This window comes from Bos javanicus, chromosome 2, assembly GCF_032452875.1.
Source record: "Bos javanicus breed banteng chromosome 2, ARS-OSU_banteng_1.0, whole genome shotgun sequence".
NCBI classification, from domain to species: Eukaryota; Metazoa; Chordata; class Mammalia; order Artiodactyla; family Bovidae; genus Bos; species Bos javanicus.
Window position 1 is genome coordinate 41,795,020 of NC_083869.1, and position 15,360 is coordinate 41,810,379.

The window sequence follows — 15,360 nt, forward strand, 5'->3', positions numbered from 1 at the left end:
TAGATAGCATATTGAAAAGCAGAGACATTACTTTGCCAACAAAGGTCCGTCTAGTCAAGGCTATGGTTTTTCCAGTGGTCATGTATGGATTTGAGAGTTGGACTGTGAAGAAAGCTGAGTGCCGAAGAATTGATGCTTTTGAACTGTGATGTTGGAGAAGCCTCTTGAGAGTCCCTTGTACTGCAAGGATATCCAACCAGTCCATTCTAAAGGAGATCGGTGTTGGTTGTTCTTTGGAGGGAATGATGCTAAAGCTGAAACTCTAGTACTTTGGCCACCCCATGCGAAGAGTTGACTTATTGGAAAAGACTCTGATGCTGGGAGGGATTGGGGGCAGGATGAGAAGGGGACGACAGAGGATGAGATGGCTGGATGGCATCACCGACTCGATGGATGTGAGTTTGAGTGAACTCTGGGAGTTGGTGATGGACAGGGAGGCCTGGCATGCTGTGATTCATGGGGTTGCTAAGAGTCGGACACGACTGAGCGACTGAACTGATTCTCGAGGAAGGTATGACATATTTTGATATTTAATGGTGACAGTACAGTTACTCTTCCGTTTTTGAGTAACTTCTTTTTCAGTGGTTTCCACCTGGGCTGCCGCATAGACTCACCTGGAAAGCTTTTAGAATATACTTCTATTTTGCTTCTGCTTCACAGATTCTGATTCAAATGGTCTGGAGTAGGACCAGAGTACGGTTAAAAGATCCCCCAGATAATTCAATATAATCAGGACTGAAACTCCTTGTATCAGGAGAACACAATGAAGTAGTTCCTAGCTGGAAGCCTGATTATTTTGTGAATCATTTTGAGAACTCTGGGTGCTGGTGGAAAATAAAGGACATTTTCATAGCAAAGCTGATTTTGCCACTACCAAGTGAAATGTTTAAGAATAAATATTTCCAGCTGTACCTGACAGGACGTGTTTACACTGGAGACCATTTCTAACTTCACAAGGATAGATCTGTTCCTGTAATTTTTTGACAGTTGGAAAAAAATCCTTTGGTTTTTTTTGAGAATTCCTGGTTCTGTTTAGTCCTCCACGTTTTTTTTTTTTCCCTTCCAATTTTTTAATGGTGTAGAGTTGATTTACAATGTTGTGGTTCAAGTATACAGAAAAATAATACAGAATTTTTCAGATTATTTTCCCATATAAGATATTACAGAGAATTGACTGTGTAGGTGTTTGTTGATTATCTATTTTATATATAGCAGTGTATATGTTTGAGCAAACTCATAATTTATGCCCCCCACTTTTCCACTTTGGTAACCATAAGCTTGTTTTCAAAGCCTGAGATACTGTTTCTGTTTTGTAAGTTTGTTTATATAATTAGATTCTACATGTAAGTGATATCATACAATATTTATCTTTGAAAGTATGAAAATATTTTTCTTTTTATGGATGAGTAGTATTCCTCTGGGTGTATGTGTGTGTGTATGTCACATCTTTTTATTCTGTGGGAGAACCTCTGCGATATAATCATTTTCCAGTTTGTGGGTCACCCACCAAATCGGTATGGGATTTGATTGTTTCTTGAACGCAGTCCTCCTCCTGCCTCGTTGTGGCTTTGTCTTTGGATGTAGAATCTGTTTTGGTACATTCCAGTCTTTCTTGTCAAGTATTGTTCAGCACTTAGTTGTGATTTTGGTGATTTGTGAGAGGAGGTCAGTTCAAGTCCTTGTACTCTGCCTTTTGTCTCCACCTTGCCCCGTAACCCGTCCCTCCTATTTCCCTCTCCTGCTTTTATCTGGACTTTGTTTCCGTTGTTGTTGTTGTACCTGCCTGCTTAAGTAGGGCTTCATTCCTTGAATTTTCTCCTGAGAAAGAGCCTCAGCTATTGAGCTATAAAAGTTCACAGGTTGTAGAATTCTCAGATCCTTCAGACATTAAAAGAGGAGACTCCACTGACTTGCAAACTGGATTTTATGAAAACACTTTTCCCAGTTTCAACTACTAAGTTAGCATGAAACAATTTCTCATGAATATCTATTGGTAACTGAGGTGTTAGTGTGGTCTAATTTCCATCAGACACCCCGTTTCTTTCCTTTTTTTCTACTGTAATGATTGTATTATCATATGGTCATGAAGTTTACAAGTCATATTTTAGAATTGGTGAGAATACCTTGTCTAATTTTATTGTTAAATTTGTCCATCAGTTTTTGTTTTTGCTAACTTGGATGCTCTTTCTGCTTCAATTGAGGAATTCAGAAAGATTGAAACTATGTCACTGCTGCTGCTATTTTTTCAGAATTACAGAATACATTCATTTTGGGGAGTGCATGGAAAGGAGTTTGTTCTATTCATGACATGTTCTAACCTTCCTGAAAATTGGTTTGACAGTTTCTAGACATGTAATAGTAATTGTCCCTTAGAAGACGATATAGTATAGGAACTCAAGTCAAATCTGGTGAGGCTAACTGGACATGAGTTCTGGGAGACTGGAAACAGATAGGAGTCAGTGGCTTAGGAAAGCTGTCAGAATGAGACAGGGAAGACAACCACCACAATAAAATTGAAGTTGTATGTTCCAAGCAGTTATGTGTAATAACTAATTTAAAACCAACCTATTACCCTAATTTTATATATGAAAACACTAAGATACAAAGAGGCTAAGTAGTTTGCTCAAATAAGTAGTTGAAAGTTACAGTGAGGTTGGAAATTGCCTAGTCCTGACATCTAGACAGGTAGGCAGTATTTTTCAGAAAGGGGGTGAAAAGAGCAGGGGAGGATTAAGTTCCAGTTGAATAAAGGTGAAGGTAAATGGACAGGTCATCCAGACAGTGGCAAAGACACATGGAACATGGAAGTGGTCTAGGATCAGACCTGAGAAGCAGGTCAAAAAGTCTAGAAGCAAAGTGGTTTCCATGCTGAGTGCCAAACTGTTGGGTCCAGGTCATGAAAATTATTTCTGGCTATTGTCAAGATGACACTGGATACAAATATGATAGAGGATGAATTATCAGGGAACAGGGCTCTCAATATCCACTTTAAAAAATTGAGAAGAGCATACCATCTGGATAGAGACAATGTCTGAGAGGTTTTTGCAGTAGTCCTATGATATCTAGATTTTTTTTTTTTTAATGTATGAACACCTAGAAGGCAGCATGGTGTGCATCAGGGTATTCTCAAGTAAATGAATCTAACATTGGAAATCTAATATTTTCTTCAAACATAAAAATGGTTACTAGTGTCTTCTGACAGTCCTCAACGATCTAATCTTAATGTATAATAGAAGATACTGGCATACAGGAAAAAATATATATGTTCCCAAAGAATGCTATGTAAGCAACAAAATGAAATATCAGGAAAGATCCTGAGATTGTCACTGGTATTACATTACCTGACAACACCAATTGCTTGATCATGCCATTCATTAATCCTAAGAAAAATCTAGGCAGGCAAACATGGAGGAACTTCATCTACAGAAACTCCTTACAGAATCCAACCTGAATCAACATAAGTAGAGCATATGGGTAATTCTGCATTCTGGGAAAGTCTTGTGACTCATCCCTTATGTTATTTTATAGCTTTGAGTATGTGGTGTAGGACCAACAGAGTTTTAACTTTGTCGTCTATTTTGACATTTCTTTGTTTACACATAATCTTTTATTGCCTGAGGAGCAATGACATAAACTTGGAAGTATTTTTCCCACTTGTGTCTTGATATTAGAAATCAGCAAGTTTTTTTCTAAAAGTTTGTACTCTTTGGCAGGATCATGGGTAATGTTACCACTTACTGGGTTTATTCATTAGCTTTTGCTCCCTCTGCTGGATTGTAACAGCAAGCAAAAGTGGGAACTCCAATTCTAAAAGAGAGGCATGAACTCTCACCCCCACCACCTTTGAATTTCAAAACTAATACGTAAAATGAATTCTAAAATTAGACTAAACTTAGCTTTTTTAATTTTTTTGGCTTTAGTTACTCCAATAATGCTTATCCTTCAACTGTGTATTATGGTACTCATTATCATTGTTTTAAATATGTCAACCTCATTTGGTTTCTCTTTACTTTGTAAAGGAAATACATTTGCAGTGAATTCAAGATTAATGTTAATATTTCCATATTATAATTGCTGTAGTGAATATGCATTTCTCTTTACCAAATTGTGAATAAATCAGAAGGATGGTTTTATATAGATTTGCAAAATCTATATAATTAACAAATCTAAGCTAACTTCTCTTATGTAAACCTGGGTTTCCAATGACCTGACTGTGAGATTTAACAACACTGACTATGTGATATCTTAACCTCCTTCAACAAAACAGTAAATACAGAATACTGGACAATTTCACATATTTTGGTGGATAACAAAATCAATCCTAGGAGAATTCATAAATGCTCTAACTGGAATATAGTTTGTTGTAGTTGTTTATGCCAATACATATTTAAATAATAAAATCAGAATTTGTTCTAATGTATTTATCAGTAGGGTAAAGCCAGAAGAAAAAAAAAAACTTTCCAGTAGTAAACTCACTCATTTCATCCATAGGTGGGATACCCAGGTCAACATTCTTTAGGGTTAACATGTGATGGAGACTAATATATTTTGCCTGTGTATTAGTTACACTGGGATAAAAATCAGTTACTGGGTCCCAAAGAGTTTTGCAAATATGATCATGGGCAGAGAGAATGCCCCATTTGTGCATGTTTTAAAATATGAGGCTTTTTTTTTTTTTTTTTTTTTACTGATTATCCTATTAAAAGATCAAGAAGATGGTGAATTTATAAATAGATCTGATTACCAACAGACATGTAACACTCTGAGGGTTTTAGCCTCTGGATTTGGCAGTAACTGATTTTATCCTTAATCCCTGCAGCCTAGCAGCTTCAATAGATGTCTATTTTTAGTTACTGAAATTTGTTCTTTAACAGTGTTTAAGGAATACAGTGTCAATGTGTGCAAGGATCTTAACTAGTTGATAAGGTTAAAGAATACAAGAGAAAAACGAAGTGCTAAGGAGTCAAGTAGGCAGTAAAAAAATTCAGAGACTACTGTCAAAATGTCTTCCAAGTAGCATGCAAATGCAGATATTAAGCCCTTAGAGTTAAGTCAATTGGCTCCAGAATTCCTCTTCTCTTCCCTCTTGCCCTCCGCTTTCTTGTGTTCCACATTAACAAAACATTTTTTCCCCAAGATGCTGGCCTGTCCAAGGCCAAAAATTTAGGGTAAAGCATTACTACTTTAGAAAGCCAATTTTCAATCTTATAGTTGAATTAGCTTTTATGTTTATAAGATCAGGAGCTGACAAGCTAAATATACATAAGCTAGTGTTAGTTAAGAGAGAATTTCATGCTGCAGGAAAGCTCCTCTTCCTTATTCCATTATGATCTGCTTACTAAGTCTAAAAGGCATATGCTTCATTAAGCTACTTAAAGGTTTTAGCTCAAAGCAATTCAGCTTTTAACTTCCCATTGGAAATTGCATGTAATTCATGAGCTGGGTGAAGTAATATTTCAATTATCTGCATAAAATTCAAATGTAAGAAATTACAACAGTTGTCTGATATCAATATTGATGATTATTTTGGTGACAATATATAATGATAGAAACTGAATATCATGTTTACTTCTATCTTGTAATATAACAAGGAAAGCTATAAAGAGAAACTGATGTGAAGATATTTATATTCACCAGTGCACTGCAATATTAAATATTTGGGCTTTGAAAAACATTGAAACTTACAAAACTTGTAAATTGTTAGATCCTAACAATTTCATTTGAAATTGAGTACATATGAATTACTTCAAAGAAATAACTTTGTGCCCTAGATAAGTAGCTTTGGACACCTGGTTCCACTTTGAGACTATCTGAGAGATAGTGCCTTCATACATAATGACAGTAAGCAAGAAAAAGATTTAAATGACTGTCATCCAATATAGTCCATTAATAGTTTATCTCGAACTCATATCAAAGTGTCTCTGACTACACATGACTATGCAAAATTGAATTGGAACGCAGTGCTTGGTGAATTTGTCCTTCTTGTTTTCAAGGAAACTGTTGCAGGACTGCATCTCTTGAAGGGTGGTTTTAAAATGGAAAACTGTAGTACATTACTATCCCAGAAAATTCAAAACCAGGTATATCTCATAGATTTTTAAATTTAGTTTTTTAAATACCTCATAGGACAGTTTTAATTCAACTGAATTTCTTAGCTGTTTGATTATCTCTTGCCTTTTCCCTCACCCCCATTTCAGTAGAATGGCTCAAGAGTACAGGTCTTTCTTGTTGACTTTTCATCCTTAGCATATAGCACAGGTTACAGCTTAAGCTCTTAATTAATAAAAGTATTTTGAATGAATAACATATAGTGATATCCATTTTCTCCTTCTAGTTATAAGGAAAAGTGAACATTATTGTCAGACTAAAATATATTTGAATCCTGACTTCAGTATTTAACTAGCTCTATGACCATTAGGTCAATTGTGTGAATTTTCTGCATATAGGTTTCCATGTTTAATTGGGGATAATAACAAAACCTGCCAAGAAATTTTGATTTTTTAAAGTACAATTTTTAAGCATCTAGCATAATGTTTGACATAGGAAGAAAACAATAGTAGCTCTAATAATTACAATAACTGTAACTAATGGTGCTGCTGCTACTCTGCTAGGTGGTGGTATCAATGCTCTGTATCCTCAGTCATCACTGTAACCTGTATGATTACCTTCCTTCTACTGCTAGGTACCAGAGACAGACCCAGTGCTACTTGAGTCCTAAAATGGGAGGTCAGGATTTAAACCCTCCTCTGCTTGATTCCAAAGTCTGGGATTCTTTCAGTACACCACGTTGCCTCTCCCGGATATGTTTCAAAAACCCTAAAGGTATATTTCTGTCTTCAAAAGTTTTTCAAATTATTTCTATAAATTAAAATATAGCCATCTGATCCATTAAAGAAGATAGCTCCTTTAAAATCAGTAGGCTGTATAAAGGAATTTTCTCACACTTAATTTTCATTTTTTCAGAAAGTCAATTAATTAGATTTCTCAATGTGTAGTGCAGGAGAGTATGCAACTGAATTTTTAAAATGGAAGTAGACATCTAGGTTCTATTTCAGAGTTCTGAGTCTCTCTCAGGAGTCACCCTGATGGCCTTAGATGATTTCCAAAAACTCTGCTTGACTCATATCTGTCTTGTTAACAGGTCTTGGTCATACCTTCTTTTAGAAAAAGTGATCAGCATTTACTTACTACCTGGGTCCATTGACTACCATGGGAGGAATACCCTACTACAAGAATAGGAAAACTCCCTCTTCTAGGGGTACGAATTCACAATTGGCCCAACAAAATTTTCCATAAAGGAAATGAGTGTTAGATACTTTATTGGAGATCTTTAGTAGAACTAGATTATAATAACTAGCATGCACATAGAGCTCTAGTTTAAAAAACACTCTTCTATTTTATGTATTAAATATAAATAAATCGTGTGACTTAGTGCTAACATGGGAATACTGAATATTTAAAAACAATAGCAATGACACTCCCATTCCAATGAAAACAAATAAAAAAAAATAAAAAAAAAAAAAAACAGAGGCACAGGACTAAAGTTATACCTAGAAAGTGGTAATATTCAGTGTTATTACACATGAACCTTTGCACTACAGAATTCAGATTAGTGTTCAATAGATATAAACTGAAAATTCTATAGAGAGATATTTACCTGGCTGATGAGTGAATGGAAATTTGACAGTGTATGGATAAGACACACACACAAAAAAACAGTCTTTAAAAACAATTCAGCTGGAAATTAATTGTATGTTTTTCTTTATTTTTTAGTGAATCACAAGGAATGTTTATAGTTATGGAGTGGATAAATTCATAGATTTCTTGGCAAATGAACCAAAAAATACTAGACTGAATTTTCAGATATTCTGCTGTTATGACCTATAAAAATAGCAGATTCAAATAATAATTTCCAAATGCATTGTATTATTGCTGTTAAAATGTTTTAAATATAACAAATACTAAATCAGTTTTCTCAAATGTAATTCCTAGTAAGTGGGAAATTACCAATATGAAGCGTATAATTCATAAAAGGATATCTCTTATTTTGATCAATTAAATATGTATTATGACCATATGCTTGTACAGTTATGATGAAGCCAACTTTTTAATCTCTAAATATATGGTACCCAAAGCAATCTACAGATTCAAGCAATTGCTATGAAATTACCAATGGTAATTTTTAACAGAGCAAATACTTTTATAATTTGTATGGAAACACAAAAGCCCCTGAATAGCTGAAGCAATCTTGAGAAAGCAAAAATGGAGCTGGATGAATCAAACTTCCTGATTTCAGACTAGAGTAGAAAGCTACAGTCATCAAGACAGTACGGTATTGGTACAAAAACAGAAATATAGACCAATGGAACAAGATAGAAATCCCTGAGACAAACCCACACACCTGTGGTCCCCTAATCTACAACAAAGGAGGCAGGAATATACAATAGATAAAACGGAATAAGTGGTGCTGGGAAAACTGGACAGCTAAGTGTAAAAAACAACAACAACAACAAAATGAAAGTAGAACACTCCCTAACAAGATACACAAAAATAAACTCCACTTCCTAGAGTAATGAAAATTAAAACAGAACACCAAATGGGGTCAAATTTAAAAGCTTTTGCACAGCAAAGGAAACCATAAACAAAATGAAAAGACAACCCAGAGCATGGGAGAAAATATTTACAAATGAAGTGACTGAAATCTCTAAAATATACAGTTTATGCAGCTCAATATCCAAAAACCAAACAACACAATCAAAAAATGGGCAGATCTAAATGTACGTTTCTCTAAAGAAGACATACAAATGGCCAAAAAGCACATGAAAAGATGCTCAACATCACTAATTATTGGAGAAATGCAAATCAAACGTATAATGAGACACATCTTATACTGGTCAGAATGGTCATCATAAAAAAATCTACAAGCAATAAATGCTGGAGAAAAGGGAATCCTCCTACACAGTTGGTGGGAATATAAATTGGTGCAGCCACTATGGACAACAGTATGGAGATTCCCTAAGAAAAACTACAAATAGCGCTTTCATATTATCCAGCAATCCTATGGAGAAGGCAATGGCACCCCACTCCAGTACTCTTGCCTGGAAAATCCCATGAAAGGAGGAGCCTGGAGGGCTGCAGTCCATGGGGTCGCTAAGAGTCGGACACGACTGAGCGACTTCACTTTCACTTTTCACTTTCATGCATTGGAGGAGGAAATGGCAACCCACTCCAGTGTTCTTGCCTGGAGAATCCCAGGGACGGCGGGGCCTGGTGGGCTGCCGTCTATGGGGTCACACAGAGTCGGACACAACTGAAGTGACTTAGCAGCAGCAATCCTACTCCTGGGCATGTTATCTAGAGAAAACTCTTGATATAAAAAGATACATGCACCCCAGTGCTTAACGAAGCAATCCTTACAGTAGCCAGGACATGGAAGCAACTTAAATGTTCATCTACAGAGTAATGGATAAAGAAGATGTGGTACATATGTATAATGAAATATGACTCAGCCATAAAAGAGAATGAAATAATTCCATTTGCAGCAACATGAATGGACCTAGAAATTGTGTTGAGTGAAGCAAGAAAGAAAAATAGTGCTTTTATGTGGAATCCAAAAAATAAAGTACAAATGAACTTATTTACAAAACAGAAGTATATTTGATGTAAAAACAAACTTGTGGTTACCAGGGTGGTGGGAAGGGGAGTATAAATTGGCAGATTGTGATTGATATATATACAATATAAAATAGATAACTAAAAAGGACCTGCTGTATATAGCACAGGGAACTCTACTCAATGCTCTGTAGTAGCCTATATGGGAAAAGAATCTAAGAAATAGAGATATGTATATGTATAAATGAATCACTTTGTAGTACATCTGACACTAACATATTATAAATGAGCTATACTCCAATAAAAATTTAAAAACTCACAGAGGAGAAAATAAAAACAAAAATGCATTGTTTTCTGAATACAATAAAGTTAGGGCAGGTTTGTCCTCTGAGTTGTATATGGTTATTAGAAAAAGTAGATTTCTGGATGAGTGAGAGTGAAAACTTTCTAAGAAGTGAAAATATTTATTAAAAAAATAAAGATTATATTTTGAAAAAGTATAGAACAGATCAGGGGTTCTCCATGTGTGTACAAAGTCAGTATGATTTTGATAATAGTACTATGATAATATCTTTCACCCTTCTCATGAATGTATAGGGAATCTTCAATTGGTTACCTGGTGTGCTGTATTATAATAGACTGAATATCAAAGCAGATACAAGAATCCAGCTACCTCTTTTTGGCCAGTTCTTAATGCAATTTATAAAAAAATGTAGATAACCTAATCTTCATACTATTTTGCTTTATAAAGTTTACTTTTCCAAAAATATGTTACTTATATTAGTAAATTAATAAAGTTTCCAGTTTCTTTTCCCACAGTAAATATTAACACTTATAACCCACATAAAGAAAAACTCAAAATTTGCTGTAAACTTCAAAGACTTTAAATTCCATATGATTAAAAAGTTTTAGAGCTATTTATAAAGAAACAAGAAAATACTATTTATTCCACCTTAAACTGTGTTTTTATTTTTTATAAATCCCAGTGATATAGACCTTTATGGTCCTTGTAATTTACGAGAAGTCTTTTATAATAGGTCTGTTTAAAAACCCTTAAAGCATTGTATTCATAATATAAAAAATATTGATCTCCTTAGAAATTGCTCTTTTTGCAAAATATATTTAAAACTTAACCAAAATAAATAATTCATACCTCTCCAAGTGAGTAATAACGTCTTGGGATCTGGGAGTCCGGATAGATGTTTTCAAGGTACCAAGAAAAGGGCTTACACTTCAGATTTTCTCTTAGTGTTTTTCTGACTGACACATCTCCGTAATCCACTTTGACAACACCTGGAATTTTTCAGAGAAACATTGAAATCTGTTTATGCTATTTTCATTTTAGCACTGTTTCACTCTGCTTTGCTATCAGTTTTTTTCTCTATAATTAAAATTTCATCAAATTGAATTGCATGTGCAGCTGCTACTACACTGAATTCTTGCTAACATCCAATTAGTACATTAAATGGATATAAAAAGTTTTTCCATTGGTTATGACTTAAAATGTAAATATTTATCACCAAGTACATGTACTTCTTAAATTGAATAATTAATCAAGTCAGTATAAGTTGGTATTAATTTAGCATCTCATAATGAAAGCTTAATTGAGCTGTGTGATAATGTGGTTTCTTTTTAATGAAAGTTTCAGTGGCTTCACTATTTTTATTCCTCATATTTTTCCTTTAGTGTCATTAATTCACTACTTGTGCATTTCATGAGAAATATACATAAATATGACCCTCACAATGGATGACACATTTGTGTTCTAAGTTTTCCTTCTTGAATTTTTATTTTATCTAGGTTTAGGACCTAACTTTTTATTTACTAATTTTTCCCTGTTTTATAAGTTAGTGTAAACCACTTCAAATCCTTGAGTAAGTTAGTAAATAAATAAGCATAAAGAAACCACAAGCAAATGAAATATACTCACATGTGTATTATTAAAATTGCTTAACTGTATTTAATAGCAGAATAGATGAATTTAAAATGAATTTTCCATTGAGGATCATAATAGAATGATTTTTAGTTGAGAAATAAAAATAACACCACTAATTTTAGTGACATGAATTGCTCATTACTAATATTAAAATAACATTTAATTGAAGTGGCTAAATAACTGTTATAAGATGACAATTAATTCTTAGATTTTGAAAAGATCTCTGTTTAACGTGTTTAAGAGCAGTAAGCAACCACACTTTGGCACAGGAAAAAAGTGGCCCAGTCTTGATATGCTATCCCAACCAAGCAGCAAAGTCTATTAGTCATGTGTAATAAAGGAACAATTGTTTAGACAGTCTAAATGTCTATAACTAATACCATTATTTAGGTTACTATTTTCAAATGAGGCCGCACTCTTGAGGCTTATCACCTGCCAGTCCTTCCCACTCCTCGCCACCCGTTTGGTTTTTTTTTCAGAATTTTGTTTTTTCCCCAAATGCTTAAGCAGCCAAACCATTTCCTTCTACAATAAAATATTGATTTTTCTAGCTAGTGTTTGGATGAAAATAAAGATATTTGGGCTTTGTAGACAAATACTTCCTTTCAAAGTAATTGTATCCAGAACCTCCAATCTGGATGTAGCCTTCAAAAGAGGTTCAATAACACTTAAAAAATAGATTACTAAAAGAATTTCTTTTTGTTTAGTGGTACACAAATAGGTGGCTTTGAAAATTTTTTAATTCTATTGGACCCAGAAAAAAAGGCAATGCGGCTTCAAAGGATTTAATTCAGCAGTTCTGCATCTTAAATTTGACATTCCAAAAAGGTCCTCTTGATTTTCCACATGACCCATCTTCAAGATTCTCCAGTAACTAGCAATAGTGTCCACCCATTTTCTCAAGGCAAAAACATAGGAGTATTTCTTTTATCTCACACACATATTCAATTCATTAACAATCCACAATATGGGTCTTTCTACATACAGAGGGGTTACATCCTGAGAAACCCATCTTAAGTTAAAAAAAAATGCATTCAATAGAGCTAACCTACCAAACGTTGCAGCTGAGCCAAGCCTACATCAAATGTGCTCAGCACACTTGCATTAGCCTACAACTAGGAAAAATCATCTAATGTTAATCCAATTTTATAAAAATTGAATATCTCACATACTTTATTGAATAGTATACTGAAAGTGGAAAACAGGGTGACCGAATGTATAGAGAATGGTTTTAAGTGTATCTGTTGTTTTCACCCTCCTGATCACATGGCTGACTGGGTGCTGGGGCAGCCCATCTTCTAGAGAGTATTATGCTGTATGTTGCTAGCCTGGAAAAATATCAAATTCTAAAGTTTCACAGGTACAGTTTTTATTGAATACCTATTGCTTTCACACCATAATAAAGTTGAAAACTTTAGTCAAATCATCATGAGTCAAGGCCTGTCTATAGATTCCGAGCTCCTCTATCATCCCCATTACCATCCTGGTCTCTCTCATCTCTTGCCTAAGACTAAGCATGCCATCACCTCCTAACTAGTCTCCCTGACATCTTGTATTTCTCCATTTATCCTTTATTTACTATTTCCTGCTCTCTAGACAGTATATTTGAAATATAAAATCATGCGCTTGCTGCAAAGCTTCCAACAATTTCCCATTGTTCTAGAAATAATCGACAATATCAATAATCATTGCCAGAATTTCTTTATGAAATGACCCTTGGTTATCTCTCTGAATTAATCACCTGTATTCACTTCATTGTAACAAAACTGGCTTCCCCACCCTTTCTTGCTTTCTTTCTCTTTCTCCAAATCTCTAATCAAAATTTATTTCCTCATGCTCACCCTGACTTTCCTCTCTAAAATGATCACCCTTCCCATCATCTTGGTAATGCTCTATCCCTCCATTATTCTTGATTCTCCAGCATACTTGTTAGTACTTGATATCCTATACAGGTTAATTCTCTTTGCCTCCCCAGGAAAAGCTTTGGACAAATAATTTAATCTCTTGATTCCTAAGGTATCTTGTGTGTGGTATATAATAATTCAGTTCAGTTCAGTTGCTCAGTCGTGTCCGACTCTTTGCGACCCCATGAATCGCAGCACACCATGCCTCCCTGTCCATCACCAACTCCCAGAGTTTACCCAAACTCATGGCCATCGAGTTGATGATGCCATCCAACCATCTCATCCTCTGTCGTCCCCTTCTCCTCCTGCCCCCAATCCCTCCCAGCATCAGAGTCTTTTCCAATGAGTCAACTCTTCTCATGATGTGGCCAAAGTATTGGAGTTTCAGCTTCAGCATCAGTCCTTCCAATGCACACCCAGGACTGATCTCTTTTAGGATGGACTGCTGAATACATATTGCATATTGTAATGGATACCTGCTGCTTTTGACTGCCTGGCATCCATTTTGCATATTGGTAACAGCATTCAAGTTTTCCTTGGGCAACCGTCACACCTTCACTTTGTGTGACTTGCTGATCTCATACCCCTTCCTGTCTTTCCAGCTCCAACTAGCATCACAAAATAAAGGCATTTCACTAGTGAATCCTGTTAAAAATTCACATTCTGATTCAGGTGGTCTATACTGAGGCCTGAGAGTCTACATACTTACCAAGCTCCCAGGGGATGCTGCTGTTCCTCAGGTCAAATTCTGAGTAACCCCCAAGACAATCAAAGCAACCCATTTCTCATTGTTACTTACAACCTATCATAATGACTGGCTTAGGAGTGGGCATGTGATAAAAGTATAAATAAATAAAAGTATACTCAGACAACTTTCTAGGACTATTAGAAAGTAGAAATTCTCTTTCCTTTGGAATTGCTAGCTGTAAAGATGACTAAAGCCTGGAGCTCCTGAGGCTACCATATAGAGAATGCCTTCTAAGATAGTGAAGCAAACACAGGAATTAGATAAACAAATGGAAAGGGAAAGAGACAAAGATAGCATAAGCCAAGCCAACATTTAAATCAGCAGATATTTATCGTGTTCCAGCCTTTACACAAAGCATGTTTTCTAAGCACTTGGGATATGTCAATGAACAAAAAAATGTATCTTTCTCAAAGGGGAAGGAGAGGTAAGTAAACAGTAATACATTAGAAGGTGATACATGCTATGACAAAAATAGAGTGAGGGAAGAAGTTTGCAATAGAAGGAATCTTAATGCATTATGGTTTTTTTTCCAAAAGCAGCTTACAGGAGTTACAGGTTTTTAATGTAAATCTTTCAATGGAAGTTGAACAAATGCTAGAGAAGCTCTGACATTTAGAGTTTCATGATGAATTAGAATAAAAAAGTACTCTAACTCTAAATTTGCAGGATTGATTAATAGGTAAATTATAACATTTATGGGCAGTTACTTTATTTAATAACCTTTTATTCATGTTAAAATCTATTTCATGGTAGTATTAATCTAGATAATCTAGATATGTAGAAGAATTGTGTTTTAATTCTTTAAATAGAAGATCATCATAATCTCAAATAAATTTTTTCCAAGTAAATACCTAATAAGCCTAACAGTTTTGATTACCTATAATCAAGGTACCTGATGAGAGAATACCTGCTTTTAGACTAAAGCTCTTGAGTTTTGTGCATAAAAATACATATTGTAGCATAGCTTAAAGTGGTAAAAAGAGGAAATAATTTCCTTCAATAAGGGAATTTTTAAGTAAATCAGTGGTATACCTAATTGACAAAATATGATTGCTGTATTGAAATGTCTATAAAATATGGGAAACGGAAATAAAATACAAATAATTTTTTACACTATCATTGTAAATGAGTAAATGTGTGGAACAAAAATAACTGAACTA

At 34.8% G+C, this 15,360-nt stretch overlaps 1 protein-coding gene across 7 annotated transcripts in view; it reads right to left on the minus strand.

The window, feature by feature from the left end:
- Positions 1–15,360, minus strand: part of GALNT13 (polypeptide N-acetylgalactosaminyltransferase 13) — a 655,101-nt gene that overhangs the window by 51,396 nt on the left and 588,345 nt on the right. For all 7 annotated transcript variants that reach the window (XM_061437749.1, XM_061437740.1, XM_061437723.1 and 4 more), the window contains one exon: positions 10,766–10,905. In XM_061437749.1, coding sequence (XP_061293733.1) covers positions 10,766–10,905 — 140 coding nt within the window. The remainder of the gene's footprint in view (positions 1–10,765; positions 10,906–15,360) is intronic.